Source organism: Spea bombifrons, chromosome 2, assembly GCF_027358695.1.
Source record: "Spea bombifrons isolate aSpeBom1 chromosome 2, aSpeBom1.2.pri, whole genome shotgun sequence".
Lineage (NCBI taxonomy): Eukaryota > Metazoa > Chordata > Amphibia > Anura > Pelobatidae > Spea > Spea bombifrons.
In genome coordinates this window covers 13,043,325-13,062,503 of record NC_071088.1, presented here as the reverse complement: position 1 = coordinate 13,062,503, position 19,179 = coordinate 13,043,325, and the positions used below count along the sequence as shown (strand labels likewise).

General features: G+C 43.0%; 2 protein-coding genes across 2 annotated transcripts; one reads left to right on the top strand and one right to left on the bottom strand.

The window, feature by feature from the left end:
- Nucleotides 1-2,530: 2,530 nt before the first annotated feature.
- Nucleotides 2,531-9,204, bottom strand: LOC128474514 (stomatin-like). Its single transcript, XM_053456865.1, has 7 exons — nt 8,998-9,204; nt 8,230-8,327; nt 7,685-7,754; nt 7,302-7,384; nt 5,630-5,833; nt 3,937-4,071; nt 2,531-2,851 (listed from the first exon to the last, which is right to left on the bottom strand). The coding sequence occupies exons 1-7, from the start codon at nt 9,131-9,133 to the stop codon at nt 2,663-2,665; spliced, it is 915 nt and encodes a 304-aa protein (XP_053312840.1). The 5' UTR covers nt 9,134-9,204; the 3' UTR covers nt 2,531-2,662.
- A 2,842-nt stretch (nt 9,205-12,046) lies between these two features.
- Nucleotides 12,047-17,531, top strand: RBM11 (RNA binding motif protein 11). The gene is made up of 6 exons (XM_053456816.1): nt 12,047-12,166; nt 12,279-12,440; nt 13,180-13,342; nt 14,697-14,775; nt 16,531-16,627; nt 17,128-17,531. Exons 2-6 carry the CDS (start codon nt 12,345-12,347, stop codon nt 17,458-17,460), a joined length of 768 nt encoding a protein of 255 aa, XP_053312791.1. The 5' UTR covers nt 12,047-12,166; nt 12,279-12,344; the 3' UTR covers nt 17,461-17,531.
- Nucleotides 17,532-19,179: the final 1,648 nt, after the last annotated feature.

Here is a 19,179-nt window from a genome sequence, read left to right as displayed (position 1 = left end):
GCAGCGTGTTCATTAACCAGTACAGTGCTGGCTGCTGCTCAAGAGGCTCATACGTCCAAACTGCAAATCGGCAGTGATGTTGGCATTCTAGACATTCTTCTTTATTAGAAGCGTTCAGGTCCGGACTGGCCATCTGGCACACCGGGCAAACATTCGCCTACTCTGGCGTCCAGCAGCTGGTTATGCCGCATGTCACAAGAGCATAACATGGTAGCACGCGGCCGCGCATATCCAAACGTCGGCCACACTTACGTCATCACGTTGAGTCCTCACAAGTCTGATCCTGGAAGCGTTATATGGAAAGATCATTCTTATTCATTGGGATTACATACCTTCTAACAATTCATATAGCCAAAGAAGGACACTTTTTGTTTTTCTGAGTGTGGTTAAGGTGACCAGTTGGCAACAACCAATGTAGAAGGCTTTTAGAAGAAGAATGTATTATATTTAAACAATTCCATTTATAAACCAATTTCCTTCTGTTTCTATAAACCTTGATTACTTTTAGGCTAGATTTCCACTTGGTTTTTTTTTGCTAAAAACGCCCATAAAAACGCCAATAGCGCCACCTGGCGTTTTTTTAGTGAAAAACGGCTGCAGCCAGATGTTAGCTGTTCTTCAATAGGAAATCGCAAAATGCCATTTCCACTTGGCGTTTTTCTGTTTGGCGTTTTTCTGTTTGGCGTTTTTTCAGTCCTCTTTGGCGTTTTTCTGCTTTTTTGGGCTCTGTGGCAGTTTTTCAAAATCGCAGCATGTTGACACTCTGGCGTTTTTTGCAAGAAATCTTGGCGTTTTTCTCCAATAGAAGTCTATGGGAGAGAAAAAACGCCATGAAAAAGCCATGTGGGTTTATTGCCTTGGCGTTTTTTATAGCGTTTTTTTCCACAGTTACAATGCAGAGGATGGACCCAGTATCTGTGTGTCCTACGAGAAATAGGCTGAAAACAAACAGTTTCACACAAAACAAAGTCCTGGACTGGTTCATATTGAATTTTACACCATTTGGAACAAACATGCCATTACAAACAAACATACGCGACCGGATCCTGCGTGCCAAAAGCAACAGCAAACAATTTGCACCATCATTTGGGGCCAATCTTCCCAGAGGAGCAGACATTCGGAATAAAGCATGCCTTACGAACCACAGAAAAGAGACAAAAGGGTCTACCAAGTAAATGACATCAGGAGAGGGCAGATACTTGCCATTTATCCTAATCCCTTTTAGCTGGGTGAAACTTCTAACTTGTAAAGGCTGGAAAAACTGCCTAAGGTCAAAAAAAGCAATTTCCACAGAAAGGCTAAAACGCCAGAAAAAACTGCAGAAAAAACGCCAAAACGCAGGTAAATGCAGTGGCAGTTTTCTTGGCAGTTTTCCTGGTGTTTTTCATCAAGAAAAAAACACCGGACAAAAACCCAAGTGGAAACCTAGCCTTAGGGCCGTAGAACTCTAGAATACACTCAAACACTCTGAGCTCCTCCAAAAGACGAGCAGAGCATGTGTCCGGAGAAGGGAGACTCAGAAAACATGAGGTTATCTTACAGTAAACCGTTTACTTCCAAGGTACTGGGCTGGTAGGTGGAAGAAGCCATGACGTTCTTTCCTAGGTTGGTAAACAAGAGAGTTTAACCTCTAAAGAGAAATATCAGCAGCTATTCTAATACAACAGTAAATTCACTTTGTACAATGTATGTCGGTGGAACAGCTACTACTTCTCTATAATCACATACATTTATGCACACGCACCCTAATAATACAGTATTGTGTACAGTTCTGTAGACCATATCTCTAGAAGGATATTGACATTTTGAAGAGAGTTCAGAGGAGGGCAACTAAAGCGGTGAATCGTTTGCAGGATAAAGGATCTCCATATACAAAGCTTGGAGGAGAGAGGGAAGGTGTGATAGAAACTTTTAAATGCTTAAAAAGATTTCCCAAAGTACAAGAGAGAAGCATTTCAAAGGAGGAACAAAAGGAGGAGAAATGTTAGAAAAAGAGGTCCTTATCTAATTCTAGAGGGTCAGATGTAATGTAAGGAAGTTATGCTTTACCAAAAGTGTGATCGATAAATAGAACAGCCTCCCAGCAGAAACGGCAGAGGCTCATAAAGTAAGGGAATTTAAACATGCAAGGAATAGGCATAAATCTATCCTCAATCTAAGAAAACACCAAGGACTGGTTAAGGAAAAATGGGCAGAATAGATGGGCCGAACTGTTCTTGCCCGCCGTCAAATTCTGTGTTTATATGTTTTTGTTTCGATTCTCCTTCAGTCTTTTTAAGCACAAACATCTGGCAGCCCCCATCATTGAATGTCTCATTACTCTGAATTATGTGTTTACTGTAACAATAAATGTGGCTATCCAGACAGCAGCCACACACTAAAGGACGCGATCTTGCGCTGGGCAGTATGTGGCCCTATCGGCAACCAAGCATTTGACCTACAGACCCGATGGCCAGTCCAGACCTGAGCACCTGGCTATACAAGTTCAGTGGATTTCCTGATGGTTTTCATCCCAACAAACTTGCTTGGTCGCCCTGAAAATGTAAGTTACTGAAATGGAAATGTCAGATCTATGAATTCACTCCTCGGTAAATATGTAAATGGTTTATTTTGTGCTGGTCACGCCTGAAATGAAAACAATGTTAATGGTCATTCTAATGGGTTAATTACGGGATAACAGAGACAAAAACTCAACAGGTATTGGAAAAATGACGGTAGAATTTTTCTCCGCGGAGATGTGAGACAGGGTCTGTAAATAGCGTAGCTGCAGAGCTGCCGGGGAGTCGGACATGATTACTGCTGCCTCCCTCAATGCACGAGAGGCATTCATTTCTCCTTCTGCAGCAACAACCTGCAAGAAAAAAATTAAATAACAAAACAGGACTTATACACATCCGACCATATAAGAAATAATCTGTACTAGGGATGGTGCTAGGATTTCTGGTATCCCAGGTAAGCTACATCTCACAGCTACTTCCTTAGCCTATGCCAAGTGCTGATGTGCAGGGATATGACATCATATTTCAACAGTGAATACATTATTACTGTCACGGGAGAAAATCAACCACATCAAAACTCTAGGCAGTCGCTTATGTCACTTCTACGGCGGGTTAAGCCCTGCATCTCCAAGCGTACATCCTTGAAACAAACATCAGGATGTCATAACACCAGCACTGATATGAAGTGCTACTAAATCAACATTTTAGTAATCATACCACATTACAATTTCCGTTTTATTTAGGGACTGAAAGTTAAGTTGGTGTGAGATTTGTAAGGTAGGTTTTGGGAGACATAGCCGTTCTAGGGAACCCCAATATGTTAGCAGACTCCATGATTCTTGGTGCACAATAAGATGTTTGATGTTGGCACTAATTGTGTGTGAGCATGGATGTGTAATTATGTGTGTGTGCATGTATTTGTAAGTGGGGTGAGATGGAGTGTGTGTTAGTGAGTATGAGTAAGTGTGTGTAATTTGTGTATGTGTATTTACATGTGTGCCACAGTGTATTTTGGAGGGGGGGCAAAGAAGACAGACAAGTTGTTTGGGGCACATAAGATGTTTGGGGGCACTGGCAATCTGGGGCAAAGGCACTCACAAGAGTGCTGTTTGGGGCAAAGGTGGCGCTCACAAGCTGTTTGGGGCAAAGGCGGCACTGTGGGATATGTAGCTGGTTGAAATTAGGGAGGCCCCAGGGCAATTTTCCCACCAGGGCCCTGTGGATTCTAGTTCCGCCCCTGTCTGCCACATTGGCACTTTGATACTGAATTGGAAAAAAACATCAAAAGGGGACCCCCAATGCAGCTTGCTACCCAAGGGTTTTGCATTATGCATTATTGTGTGCCGATAGGGATACTAACCGCATCCTGTTAGGCATTAGGAGGCATGACAGCATTTGGACACATCAAACATTAGTAACAATTGATGTCATTATATACCTTTGCCCTGGCTTCACGGGCGGCTTCTGCTTCTGCAGCCATTGCTCTCTGGAGTGATGATGGTAACTTCACATCTCTAATTTCCACTCTCTCCACCTTAATTCCCCATTCTTTCGTTGCATCATATAAGATTTTCTGAATGTTACAAAACAAGTATTTTCTTAACGACAATTCATTGTAAATGGTGATTCTGTTTTGTTTAATATGGCCATTGTGGTGAAAGTGGCAGAATACTATTACGATACATGAATCCACAGAGCATTTAGATGTTCTATATCTTGTCGTTATGATGTATTTTTTAGATGACTCGCTATTTTAATCCAATAGCCTCCAAAACAGGTTTTCAGTAACTTTGCCTGTTCCAGTTATCAGGATGTATCCGACTTCCCCTTATACAAAAAATATTTGCATATCTACCATGGTATAAAAATAAACAGAGATTTACCATTTTTCCATCTGTTTTATAACAAAAAAAAACATGTTTTGTGTGTTTCTATGGTAACAGCCTGCCAATGGCTGGTTTTAAGTCATGGTGGGATTTGACTTCCTACCTGCTGCTGCACATCAAGAAAGACTTCATAAAGATCCTCAGGGTCTGGTTTGGAGAAAACACTGGCAAAACTAACTAGAGGTTATGACTAGGAAGCCTATGATTCCTCACCGCTGAGCGAAAGTACAGGTGTTGGGAAATTAGTGCTTTCCTGTTTTGAAGTACATGGCTGAGGGTTGAACTCCTGTGGCCATTACTTGCCAGACCATTTTCAAGTCCATATTTCACTTGGGGCTTCAAAATGGACCGAGCAAAACTCACCGTGATGTATGAGGAGCTTTACAAGTGAGAGCCTGATCTCTCCATCATGCTGACACCCTTCCTTGTATTGTGCAAAGGGCTCTTAGAGACAATGTGAAAGGCTCTGCGGGAAACTCTAAACCTTGCTCTTTCCTATTGCCCCCGTGGAGGCAACTCAAATGGGATAAATTAGGACAGTTCTACCCCTTACAATAAACCTGGTGGTTCTGTTAGAAGGGAGCACCAACTGGAGTGACTTAACGTCATTTATGCATGCAGATGGGCCGTGCAGATTTAGACGCTGCCGGTGGTGGCAGACAAGATGCCCGGTTCACATTTTCTTACACAGGCTTTGTTGGGTGCTTTGAAGTTTGGGCTCAAGTACTCTATTGAGAGAGAACCTTTTCGACAATTCGAGGAGAGCTATTCACACTCACCTTTTCAACCTCTGTATTCACTCCAACCCACAGCCCAGGCACCCCAAACCAGTTATTATATGCTTTGTCTGGGAATTCAGCTGTTATTTGATTGGGGTACTGAGCGTGGTGACCCAGTGACATAGTACATATTTGATGGCGCTATATAAAACTATAAATAATAATAATAATACTATATTGTGTGTATTACTCAATGATTGGGTTGTGCTTGTGATACTTTTGCTCTGTATCATAGTAGAATGTCTGTTTGTTTAGTTTTTAACAAATCTATCTAAAACAGCAGTCTGTAGGTGGAAAGCTCAAGCCTATGCATTTCAAACTTTCTTCCGTGACATCATTTATAGCCTGGCAGCAAAATGTAAAATAATGTATGTGTCTAAATGCCATTGTTAGTTAATCCGTAAAATATTATTGCGTCTGGGTAGACAGAGATCTCGGCAGTGCACCTTCGCAAAGAAATACTTACACCCATTTGATCTGCCATCTCTTCACGATCTATAAGAATTTCTGTTAGGCTTTTTGTCCCTAACATGTTTCTCAGCGTAGTCTGAGCCAGCATTTGAGTTGCCTGGTTGGCGTTATCCACCTTAACGACTGTAATAATCGGACTAATGACGCGATGAAACACAACGGCGTCAACCATGATTGTTACGGAGTCTTTGGTTAGAACCTGTGAACAGAGGACCAGACTTACTTATAATCTTAAAGCTGGTGTTCCACTTTAATAAAACATTTGTACCAAAAGAGAAGAAAAAGAGAACCATGTGTGCCCCACAAAATAAATGTGGGATGCGATTTTGGGGTAGGGAAGTGAGTTTTTATCTGTGTTGTAAAGAGCTTAAATATACCTTACTGCTAAAAGGGGGAGGAAAATCTATTTCTAAGTCGTAATACCCTTATCTGCAGTGTAATTGCCTAAAAATAGGCTAGATGCTTGTTTCCCCCAAAACCACCAGTTTCTCCAAAAATCCCTTTGTGGTAAAATATTTAATAATTGTTTAATAAATAAATTTAATAAAAGTACCAAGTCATATTTTCATAGCATTATTTTGCAATTATTATAAAATGCCTATTTACTTCCCAGAACTCTATTCACAAGAATCTTTGCATTTTTGTCTCTGTATATGTACTGACATATGTAATAAACCGATAAAATGTGTGCCTTGCAGCCACATCTACAAAATACACAGGTAACAACATTATAGGATGACATTCTTTACAATTAGTCTTTCAGGGCAGCTACATTTTGTTTAAATTCGACTGAAAACACAACTGGCCCAAAAGTAGAATACTCCCATTCACCTTAGCTAAACACAGGTATATATGCATTTGGAGTTTGCTTGTCTTTACATTTTAGATGTCTAATACTTAGCATTCCTTTATATAAATGCTAATGGTGTATTTAATTTAAAGAACATTATGAAGCCCTTAAATAACAATCCTGATCTGTCTTTTTGATAATGCAATCTCTGTTATCTCCCCCTTGTGGACAAATGAGAAATACACACTATGTCATTTCCTAAAAAGATGCAATTCTTCCATTAACCACAAGATGGCAGGCGAGCTACACAGCTCCAAAGCTTTAAAGTGGTGACAAGTTTGAGATGATTCAACCTAGGTGATCTATACATTTATATAAAATACTTGTCTGTAGGTAAAATTTCACTAAAGGTTAATAAATGGTTTTAAATAATATAGTCTATGGCATAATTTTAAACCACACCAAATGTTATTTTATTGAATATCAACTTTTAACAGCATATGGGAAGGTTCTGCAGAAGCCCCCCATGTATTTGCATATGGAACACCATAACATTTAAAAGGGATTATATATCTGTTGCATGCATTTAAATGCATACAATGGCTGGAGTGTCCCTTTAAATTACCTAAATAGTTGCATGAACTGGATTTTTCCAATTCATCTAAACTAATATGCAATACACAGGGAACAGTTAATAACAGAAACTGCAAGATTAAGAGAGGGATTCACCAAACATGGGCTTTGTAAACCTAAGATGGTGATGCACATGCACATTTTTACCATAATTGTACCTTGTTGAGCATTACACAGCATTGGTGCTCAAATTCATAGAACATACATTTAAAAAAAGAACAATCATCTTTAGATAAATACTCACTTCTTGTGGTGGAACGGCAAAAGAAACTGTCCTCAAGTCAACTCTGCAAAAATCATCGGTGCACGGAAGTATCCAGAATATTCCTGATATCGACAAACAATAAAACCCCTAAATGATGAAACTAATGCTAATAAAGTATCTATGTTTTGCACAGTAAGGTGAAGTCCCTGGCACTAAAGGAGTAAGAATATTCTTAAAACCCAGATCATTACTACATTGATCTATTAGTAAATAAACAGTAACCCAGCTATGAGGACATTCTGGGGACCGGAGCACCATAGTTTAGGTTTGTAGGTGGGGGAAATGGTCTATCGGGATACGTTCTAACCTTTTAAATGGCTAGGGAGAGACATTTGTGAGACATCATCATTATTAAAATGTACCTGGACCTTTTGCTCCAGACCTAACTCTACCCAGTCGAAATATTACCGCTCTTTCATACTCCTGAACAATCTAAAAAAGAAAAGAAGAAACCAGTAAGTGGTTAAAGAGGATCGGCTATTTTACAGCTCAGTGTAGCAGGGCTTACAGAATAAAAATAACTATATAATAGAAATTAACCTTATATGTATACAATGGCAGCGGCCATCTCTGCCAGGTCTTATTCTATCCTGTTGTCTCCTTCTGCCCTTCTTTTAAAGTTCCTCCTAAAACCTTCTTCATACCCCCTGTCCTTCTTCCACCTTTTCTCCTTAATCTTTCCCCTTGTGCTTGGCCTCTTCATTTAGCTTCTCTATCCACCTATCACAGTGTTCCCCATATTTTATATTTTCCTTTGTGATGCAACTGATCACCTTTTCTCTCCCACCAAACCCATCCTGAAATATACTAGACTCTAACTGCTAACTGGAGATGGCATACTCCGTGACGGTAACCTTTTCATTAGCCAATTAAAACTGAAGAACAATACCCCCGAAAACAAAGTTACCTTGATGCAGGACCAAATGGAAACTGGAAAAGTGACGAGGACCAGCAAAAAAGAAAAGAAAATCAAAATATAGCCAAAGCAGCCGATGCCATTTTCCTCTACAAAAAAAAAATGTAAGTTAATGATATTCACTACACAACACAAAGTTATGAAATATGTAGGAATAATGAGTGAAATGTGCTTAAACCCTCTGCACGCTGACTCTGTTTGGAGATATTACCAGAGCCAGGTGTTATTTACAGGAAATATATATTGTCCCTGAAATGGGGCAGAGGGGCAACTGCCCCCCCCCCGTGCTGGTCTGATCTAGAGAATTAAAGCCACTACATGTAGCTTTTATAGCGATCCTACATATAGCTGCCAGGATGGAATTTCTGTGATGACTGGATCCTTTAGTTGAACTTTCTATACATCACTTTATTACTGGGACACCTGGATGTACTTTCTCCCCAGTCTTAATGCGGCCAGACCCTCCTCTGATGCCGTCTCTGCTTCTTGGCAGGTAGACAGCCAGTGGGGCACCGTGGTACTGATTCCGGATTACTCTGGATTAGTCTTGCTGTAGCCCTCCTGTACTTCATTACATCCATTTGCGTGCATTACATCTCTATCACATCTCCCCTCGCTCTTCTCTCCTCTACGCGATGCAGTATAGCGATTATACATAAGAGGTAAGTAGAGCAGAGAGCGCAGACACAACAGAAACCATGAATGAGGAGCAAGTAATGCTCCAGTGAAAAGCAGTCAGAAGTCCAAGCACGTGTTTACCGGACTGCGCTTCCACATTTCCTGAAGCTTCTTCAGATCTCCCCGGCTTTTGTTGGTCAAAACTTGGATCCATGTCTGGTTGTATTTTATTGCTTGGATAACATTTCAGATTAGACTGTCCGATTCCACCGTGCATGCAGACAGAAGTGTAGGAGGTAGAGGATCCTAAACGCCGCTCTTATCCCGTCTTATTCTTCTGAAAGAAAACAATAAAAGCCGTTCCCCGTATTAAACGGTCGCGGTGTCAGCTGGTAACGAGGCTACAAGTGATCTAGGCGTTCACACCTTCGCACTATACCAGATACCTGCGATCACCTGGACACACGGGCGTTCACATACGATATTATTACTTAAGACTTTTGTAATACGAGCACACGACATGATTTTTTAAAGGCAACTGGATCGGCAAAACTGTATCATCTTCCACGTAAATGAGTCGCGCGTTTCCATGTGTGATGATAATATTTACTAACACCGAAAACCAGAAACATGGATCTTACAGGGAAGTCTCACGGAAAAAATCCAGTGTTTCAGGCATTCTCTGCAGATCTCCTCGTTATGTTTTAATTAAACTCTAAACTCAAAGACCGAACTGAGCTATACCGTTATGGCAATGTTACAGAAGCACCCGTTAGTCAGAGGGTCTCTCTGGGCAAGAATACTCCCTTCCTCGTTTCTTAGATTTTAGATAGAAATAGTAATTGTGCATTTAATATTCTGATCTCCTAGAAGAACATCAGGGGGGTAAGACATCAGTCTGTGTATTGCCTTAATATAGACAAAACACTGAAGCGTAAGGTCCCTGATCCCCCCATGAAATAAGAAAGTATAATAAAGCACTTAACTGACCCAAAAGCCCCAGTCCTCTCCCTCCTCTGTGTTTCACCATTTCTTGCCAACGATTGGCTGCTTGAAATAGCACATGGGGCAGAAATAGCAAAACGCTACTTGTACTTATTTCCCATATAGCCATACCTGGGAACTTCTGGGCTCCGGCTACCCGGAGCCTTCTCTTGTGGGACGCGGCCAGGACTGCACACTGACGTAGTTGGGAGGTCCCACTGATACCGGGGGCGTTCCCGCTGACGTCGGGGGCGTTCCCGTTGACGGCGGCGGGAAATACTCCCATTTTAAGGGAAAATGGGCGGGGAGTGGGGCGTGTCAAGACCCCGCTCCCGCGACCCGGAGGATTCAGGACTTGACCCGGAGAACCAGAGAACCGGTGCTTCACCCGGAGATCTCTAGGTCAAACCCAGAGAGTTCCTAGGTATGCCTATAACAAAAACAAAAGAAAAGCAAAAACAACATAAAAAAAACATTTCTAAACTCAGGACAAATAGTCAATAGTAAATTAGTTTTTGTAGGTAAGTAAAAGATTTTTCAAATAAAAGTATGGAGAAATATTTTCACCATATTTTATTTTTTATTATAGGAAATTAGATGATATGATCAAAACAAAATGGTATTTAACCCCTTCAGGACCGGGGGCGGGGTTTACCATGTTTGCACTAAAAGACCAGAGTAGTTTTTGTGTCTTTGCTATGTCTTTATTCAACTCACTAACTCATTTAGTGCACCCCCCACACATTATATATTGTTTTTTTCAGCACAAGTAGGGCTTTCTTTTGAAATAATAATTATATATATATAAACCATCATTTAGTATGAAAAATATCTAAAAATATTTTCACAGTTCCACCTTTAAAAACAATATATATATATATATATATATATATATATATATATATATATATATATATATGATCATATTTGGTACAAATGGAAAAAAAATCCCAAAAATGTATTTGGGTATTTGTCCTGTTTTTGGAAACACCTCATATAGACATACCTGGGAACTGGGGGAGTTTCCCGCTGATGTCAATGAGCAGTCCCGGTCGCGTCCCGCAAGGGAAGGCTCAGGGAAGCTATATATTTCCTAAAACTAGACAGCTCAGGGAATCTAGTTAGGGGCGTATTGGCCTGTCCCATGCAGCTGATTCCACACCAGCGCCTTCCAAAATTACCGTATTTGCTCGATTATAAGACGACCCTGATTATAAGACGACCCCCCAAAATCAAAATATTAATTTAGGAAAAAAACAAAAAGCCTGAATATAAGACTACCCTATAGGAAAAAAGTTTTACTAGTAAATATTAATTCATGTAAACTAATTTTCATATTTAATAAAAGCTATGATTGAGAAATCTTTTATTTTTTATTTCCTTTTATTTGCCAACCTGCCCCCCCCCCAGGCTTGCCACTCTGCCCCAGAAATGCCTTATACCCCCCTATTTGCCACTCTGCCCCATGATGTGCCTTTTAACCCTCTATATGCCACTCTGCCTCCAGAAATGTCTTATACCCTCCTATATGCCACTGTGCCCCATCATATGCCTTTTAACCCCCTATATACCCCTCTGCCCCATGATATGCCTTATACACTCTGGCATATAGGGGGTTAAAAGGCATATCATGGGGCTGAGTGGAATATAGGTGGTTAAAATGCATTTCTGCCCGTTGGGCAGGGCTGGTTAGAGTGATGACGATCTTGAGCCCGCCTTGGCGTGGCCCTAAGGACCATCACAGGGGAAGCTAACTCACCGCTCGCCCCCTCCCTCTAGATACTACTGTTCTAGGGGCTCCGTGCTGTAATTCACAGCAGGACCCCTGGAATGTGGGGTCCCTGGGCAACTGCCCAATGTGCCCATGTGCTAAGACGTCACTGTGTCAAGTATCATTCAGTCTCCATGAGTGGAGAATTTAGAGAGCCTCAGCTTGCCAACTACTCCCAGGAGACACCTTCTATCCAGGAGGGCAAGTAAAGCACAGTGTCCCCGCGGGCCCCACGGGTGATATACACCCACCCGTGATACACCCGCTCAAACATATTCACTTCACACAACCACGTACCTTACCTGGACTGGATCACGTGACCTTGCGTCACGCGACCCCGCTGCGCCCCTGCTTCAGCGTGTGGGCCGGTCCTAATCGGAGCCGTTCGGCTGTAATCGCTCCTCTGCTCCTGCCCGGTGCCGATTGCTAAGGGTGTGGGGGTGTAATAGACATGCTTAACACACCATTAAACGGTTAATGGGAGTCTACTAGCACTCCCACCATGCTGAGCCAGCCAATAGGAGACGCGTCATAACAGCGAATTATCGTAAAGCGGTAAGTGGCGGAGAAGTTACCGCTCGGGTGCATTTAATGAGGATGCAGCCCTTTAAACTGCCATAAAATCAGAGGCGTGACTGAGGAGATTCATTTTATTGGCGGCACGCAGGGCTAGTGATGCCCGGCGAGGAAGGGCTGTCTGCGGCAGGCATGCGGGGGGAAGCGGCGGTCTGACATGATGAAGATACAGGACGAAGCGGACAGGACGCTGTTCGTGGGGAATTTAGACTGCAGCGTGAAGGAGGATATTCTGTACGAGCTCTTTCTCCAGGTAAGCCGGCATTCTGCATTTCTGTGTCAGGTGAGGGGCCACAGGACCGGCGAGGGGCCGGAGCGCAGGCCCCGGGGCAGGTGAGGGGTCGGAGCGCAGGGCCCTGGGCAGGTGAGGGGTCGGAGCGCAGGGCCCTGGGCAGGTGAGGGGCCGGAGCGCAGGGCCCGGGGCAGGTGTGGGGCCAGAGGGCATGGCTGAGGAAAGTAAGGGGCCAGAGCCTGGGACCAGTGAGGGGCCACAGGACCAGTGAGGGGCCAGAGTGCATTGGTAAGGGGCCAGAGCGCAGGGCTTAGTGTGCAGGGCCCGGGCAGGTGAGGGACCAGAGGGCATGGCTGAGGAAAGTAAGGGGCCAGAGCTTGGGACAGGGGCCAGAGGGCAGATGTAAATGTGGAGGGAAACATTTTTATACATTGAGGGAATTTTGGAGTGTGTGTTTGTGCTTCTATTACAATTGTGTTCCCGTAACACGCCTGTCATTATGGTTCCTGTGGATAGTGACTCACTTAATCCTCAATCACTGTTAAACCGGTTGGGGATGATGAGACTTCCAGTCTGTAATCTCAAGACTTTTACCTTCCTCGGCTGAAACGCTCTAACCTCGTGTTAAACCTCTTCTGAGTTGGACCTTTTTCCGCGGACTCCGCATTCTATCTCTACTATATACGAGTGTTTGTGTTTTCCATAAAATTATGCATTTCCCGATTAACCTTTGCTGTTTTTGTTTGTTTGTTTTTTGAAGGCAGGACCGCTGACCAAGGTGAACATCGCAAGAGACAAAGAAGGCAATTTGAAGTCTTTTGGGTTTGTCTGCTTCAAACACACAGAATCCGTGCCTTATGCCATCGCCTTGTTAAATGGCATCCGACTATACGGGAGGCCGATTAACCTTCAGTATCGGTTTGGTAAGTTGTAGGCCATTCAACAATATTAATAGGAAACTCTGAAGGGTTAATACACAGATACCCCACCGACTGGTCATTATTTACCCTGCAGTACACTATACATACTCGTACCTGGAGATGGTACGGAGCGTGAAATGATACCTTTGTGTCTTCTCCGTTTGGGGTTGCGTGGTCTTCGTCGCTGAGGATCCAGCCGGGTCATGTCGATGGCGGTCAGGGAAGGCGCTGGCCGTGGTGCTGACCCACAGAAACACGTTCCACGTAGCAATTCCAGCGGCGAGGCTTTTTACGCAGCAGCTGTGATGCATGTTTGCCCAGCCTTGTCCGAGAGACGGCTAGCATGTTTTTAGTTTACAAGCCGGGTGATGGCAAATTCCTAAAGACTTTGGCCCATGTCTGTTTTTATATCAGCGCTGCTTTCATGCTCAGTCGTTTTGGAGAATGACCATAAAACAACTTTAAACAAAACAAAAATACTTTGTGTTTAATGTTTTGTTTAAACAATCGAAAAAGAAAAACAGTGGTTTACTTTACAGTAATGGGTGTTTTACAGTTTTTGGATAAATTGGGCTTGAGAGCTGATGTGAGCTGTTTAGTAAATTGTTGGTGCTATTATATATTTATTATATATAAATATATATATATTATTAATGTTTTATATAGTACCATCAGATTCCTCGGTGCTGTAAATAAAACTTCTCAATAATGGTGTATTTTTAATGTGATGGCTTATTGCCGTGTCACTGTGTTTAGCCACTTGTAGGTGCAATAGTGGCCTGCTTTTTCCTTTCTGTGGTTTGAGTTCATATTTGGCAGTAAAGAATTGACTTGGTGGTCCCGTGGGTTTCTAGCGCTATGGCTATGGCATCCCCCACAGCACGCCCTGGCCCGTTAACATACAGAGAACATGGTGTCGGCACCCCCACTGTGTCAGTGTACTAACAAGCTACTTTGGGTCAGCCATGACTGGGGAAATAGAGGACTGCGTTAACACATTATTACATGTATGTAAAATGCACATTCCGGTCCTTATCGCATGGACGCCAGTGCATTTTAGTGGAGAAAATGATTCTTCGTCGCTGGCTGCCTCTAGTTAAATCAGGAAGGGCGTTTAAATAATCTCTGCAGTGATGGGAGTGGTAGCCGCTGGTAGGATATATGCATTTTGGCTACTACGGTATTTCTCCCACCAATCGAAGAGCAGGAAGATTACGTAATTGTTCATGTTTACTATGATTTATGCCAGCAGTGGTTGGTTCTGTAGTTAAATAATTGTGAGCCAGCCAGGCTGAGGATGATGGGAGTAATACCAGGGCCACTGTATGTATCTCCTTGATGTTTTTTTCTTCCTTAGGAAGTTCTTACTCTACAGAATCGACCAATCAATTGCAAGGCTCGGATAATGGCTTCACAGCCCTTCCAACTGGCTCAGGGTAAATAAACCGCTTCTTCTATGAATAAATGGCTGCGGTTGTAGTATTTACAGGGGTGCAAGTCACTGCCGTGCTGGGATTGAATAACTGATTCCATATTCATTTCAGTGTTTTAAAAGACGGACATTCACTGATATTATTTGGACAGGACTGCGATGATATTCTTTAGTAGTGGGTAACATTCCCAGGTAACTGGGGCTGAGTGTTGTGTGCACAAGGTGTTGAGTGACTTTTATGCGTGTTAATGGATTTTTAGACATGTTATCTGGTACATTTATAACAAAGCAGGAGAATGAGTCAGATTTCCCGCTAGGGTTAATGAGCTTTACAAACATTACACCTATGAATGCTATCCGGCACAGGCCATGGATATAGGAGAGAACGTATGTGAGGATATAATTAATGGCTGGAAGGGGAGAAGAGAGTTGCAGCACCCCATGCGGTAATCTATCTATGGGTGCATAATTGTGTGCGGAGGAAATGAAATATTTCTGTTTTATATCCTCAAGGCCCCTCACAGTCACCCTAGTCTAAACTTTGTGGAGGGTTTATTCTCCGACGTCCACCACCCCTGCTTAGTGTGATAGTACTGCATTCCACACGTCCGGAATAACGCTCCCTCCGGAATAACGCTCCCTCTGGAATAACGCTCCCTCCGGAATAACGCTACGAGCGATGTGGGGTGGCAAATTCTGCCTAATTGGAGTGGGGGATATACCGTATTGGCCCGAATATAGGCCGCACTTTTTTCCCCCACTTTAAGTCTTTAAAGTGGGGGTGCGGCCTATATTCGGGGTCTAGCGCCCGACGCCCGGGACATGCAGTCCCGGGCGCCGGGCAGGCAGCGGGGTCAGGATACAGATCCCCCGCAGCGGTGCAGGGGACCTGTATCCTACTGTCTGATCCGCTCAGACAGCCTCCCCTGCCAGCACTTGCCACGGGGGGGAGTGCCGGCACGGGAGGTTGTCTAAGCGCATCGCGTGGACGTTCACCGGACGTTGAACGTCCGCATGATGTATTTTACACCCCCCCCCGACTTACCAGAGCAGACTCCCGGGTGTCTTGCAGGGCCGGCGGAAGACATCTACGCAATACGCGTATACAACGTCCGGTGCCGGCACTTCCGCTGAATGCTGGCACCGGGAGTTGTATACACGATGTGCATAGATGTCCCCCTCCGGCCCCGCAAGACACCCGGGAGTCTGCTCTGGTAAGTCGGGGGGGGGGGGGCAGAGTGGCAGCATAGGTTGGGGGGGAGGACAGAGTGGCAGCATAGGTTGGGGGGGGCAGAGTGGCAGCATATCTCGGGGGGGGAGCACAGAGTGGCAGCATATCTCGGGGGGGGGACAGAGTGGCAGCATATCTCGGGGGGGGGGGGACAGAGTGGCAGCATATCTCGGGGGGGGGGAGAGGACAGAGTGGCAGCATATCCCGGGGGGGGGACAGAGTGGCAGCATGTTTATTTGGTGCTTTTTTAAAGAAAAAAACTTTTTCTTTAAAAAAGCACCAAACTTTTAGGGTGCGGCCTATATACGGGGGCGGCCTATATCCGAGCCAATACGGTATTTGTCTTTGAGACCAAATGTATTTTATTTTTTCGGACCACCTTAGAACTGCAAAATCCACTGCTTGCATATTTTTATGTCTCGCATTTAAGAGGGAAACTGTTTAAGGGCGCATCACCTGTATTTCCCTCGTTTTACCTCTCATGTTAGCGGACACATTCATTCTTTTTTTTCTTTTTAATCCCGGTAGGACTGTACCAATGGGAGATGGCTATGCTTCGTCACCTACTATGGCCAATATGGATAATGGCTATTTGCCACAGGCCTATTTTCACTTTCATGGCATGGTGAGCTTTTTTTATTTCGTTTTTATTCTTCTTTAAATGATCATGATTCTCTTACTAAAGATAAGGCGTCTGATGTTTCTGTTACATGACCTGACACAGCTGTAAATGTATTTCTGGGAAGGCTTGGAGCGTGTTTTCCGGATAGATGCTTTGGAATCAGAATGTATTATTGGTGTCTGAAACTAATTCAGTTTATAGTCCTCATTACCCAGAGAATTCTGCAGTGCTGATAAAACTTCACCACCATGTTTGCATTAAAATGGAGACGTACAGGGGTAATGATGTTTTGGTGGGCATCAGATGGTTTGCAGTCACGGTACTGGATCCCCCGTGATTAGCAGGATGCTTGTAGATGGACAGTGTGGAATGATGTCTCTGTAGATATAAATGATGGAGCCTTTTTATTATCTGTCCATGCTTTCCTTTCTTTTTAGGCAATTTAATATGCAAATAAGCCTCTTCCTCACTCAAGTGTACCTTTTTCTTTGCCTTTTTCTCAGATGAACCCACGCTTAGGCCCTCAGAATCCTGCTTATGGTTGGGTGGCCCCGGAACCTGCATGTTATAAACCCGACCTTCCATGGAATAAAAATGGTTCCTTTCCATCGTACAGTGAAAATATTTCCAGCTGTTCTGCGGGACCCAGTTCTATGAGCAGGGACCAGACGAGCCCTAAGGAGAAACAATGGGGTCAAACACCAGCCTCAAGAAAAAGGAAGAGAAACACGGAAACAAAATATTCTGATAGCGACGACTCGGATACTCGCATTGAAGAACAAGAACGGAGCAAAAAACCTAAAAAGCACAAGAGTAAAAAAAAAAGACGCCACTAAACACATACTGTAGATTATTCCCTTCCATTATTGCACTAAAATCATCTGTTACGATGCCACAGAGCTAATAAAATGTATACTATATTTGTCTGTTTTGTTGAATATAATAAGGGTTATTATATTATTTGATTCCTTGAGTTTGCAAATATTACCATGACATGGTTTTTGTTGTTTTGCAGAATTATGCAATAATGTTGGTTTGCATTGAAATACACGTATTGTATATATTGTTTATATCATTTTGAACTATAGATTTACACATCTAATTTGCTACCAACTAGCCCATGTGTGTGAAATGGCACCCACAATCCAATCCGTTCCCACAATGTACTGACTGTGTACATACACATGTTATCCTACGCATGTGCCCTACTGAATCCCATCCATTTCACACCCAAGCAGGCATTCTGTGTTATGGGAATTTGTTGGATATTCGAACAGAAAATGTACCGAGTTATGCAAACCTTTTCTAATCTTTTATCCTCTTGTAAACAAAGCTCAAATAGCTCAAAATGCATTCCCTAACTCCATTCATCATTTGCCCCAAACCTTTCTCTTTTGCTATCGACCAGATGGCGCTCCATCGCAGGCCTCTGCTCCAGTGTATAAAATACGCAATATGGGCACATCTAAAGCTGAGACATCCATACAGATACACAAGACGCTTGTGGCTCATTGCCCGTGGTTACATGGACTCCCTCGTTGGTGTATGCCTACTAATCATACCTAAAAATACTAGAGGGAGTAACCGATTTGCATCATGAACAAAGCCTAACTAGGGAGTAATTATCCATGTGGAGTCCTGGGACCTGTGGCATAGAGTAACGATGCCCCCCGAGAAACCTTCATGTAACCTGCTGGTTCAGATAAATTGAAGATTTTCTTGAAAAGATTTTTTTTGAGCATGATCTGTTCTAAATTGGAACTTGTTGTGTTGAGGATGTACCATTTATAAGGTCATGGGGTACAGCTCGTTGTGCCTTTCAGATTGTAGTTTAAGGACCCTTTTACCATATAGTAATCTGACTTGGATCGTTATTCCTCCCAATTATGATAAAATACCATAATTGGGAGGAATAACGATCCAAGTCCAGGGAACATCACGTTAAGGTCGCTGCTTCCATAGTATTAACATAAAGTGGGTTTCTTTACATACGGGTTTTTTAGTGCAAAATGAATATCTGGAAAAAGTGCCTTTTTTTCGCTTTATCATCTGATGAATGTATATTGTGAAATGTATCTTTTGATACTTTTTTCAGCCCATAGAATGGAAATCCAAAAAATAACACTGCAGATGATCTTAAGGGCACTGCACTCATATAAATATATTTTTCAAATATATTTAAATAACATGAATGCATTTTATCACATAAAAGACATTATGTGCTATTGAAGTCTAACAATCTCACTTCTTTCTCATTTTCATCCTTTTCCTGCTGAGAGACAGAAGCCTTACATAAAGGGATCCTCCAGCCGTCATACTCACTTTAATGTATATATGGTAGCTGTGTGGCCCCTGGAAATTTTCATGTTCCACCTTTTGCAAATGCATGGGGGGGGATTCAACAGGTCTGACCTTTCCGTAGCCCCTCGGCTATTTGCTGTACAGAAAATGTGTTCAGCCAATACATCTCCCTGCACCTGATTTATTCACCTCCAGCTAGAATGTGTTCCCATTGATAGCAGTGGGAGTGCTTTCCTGCCATTGATTGGCTGCTT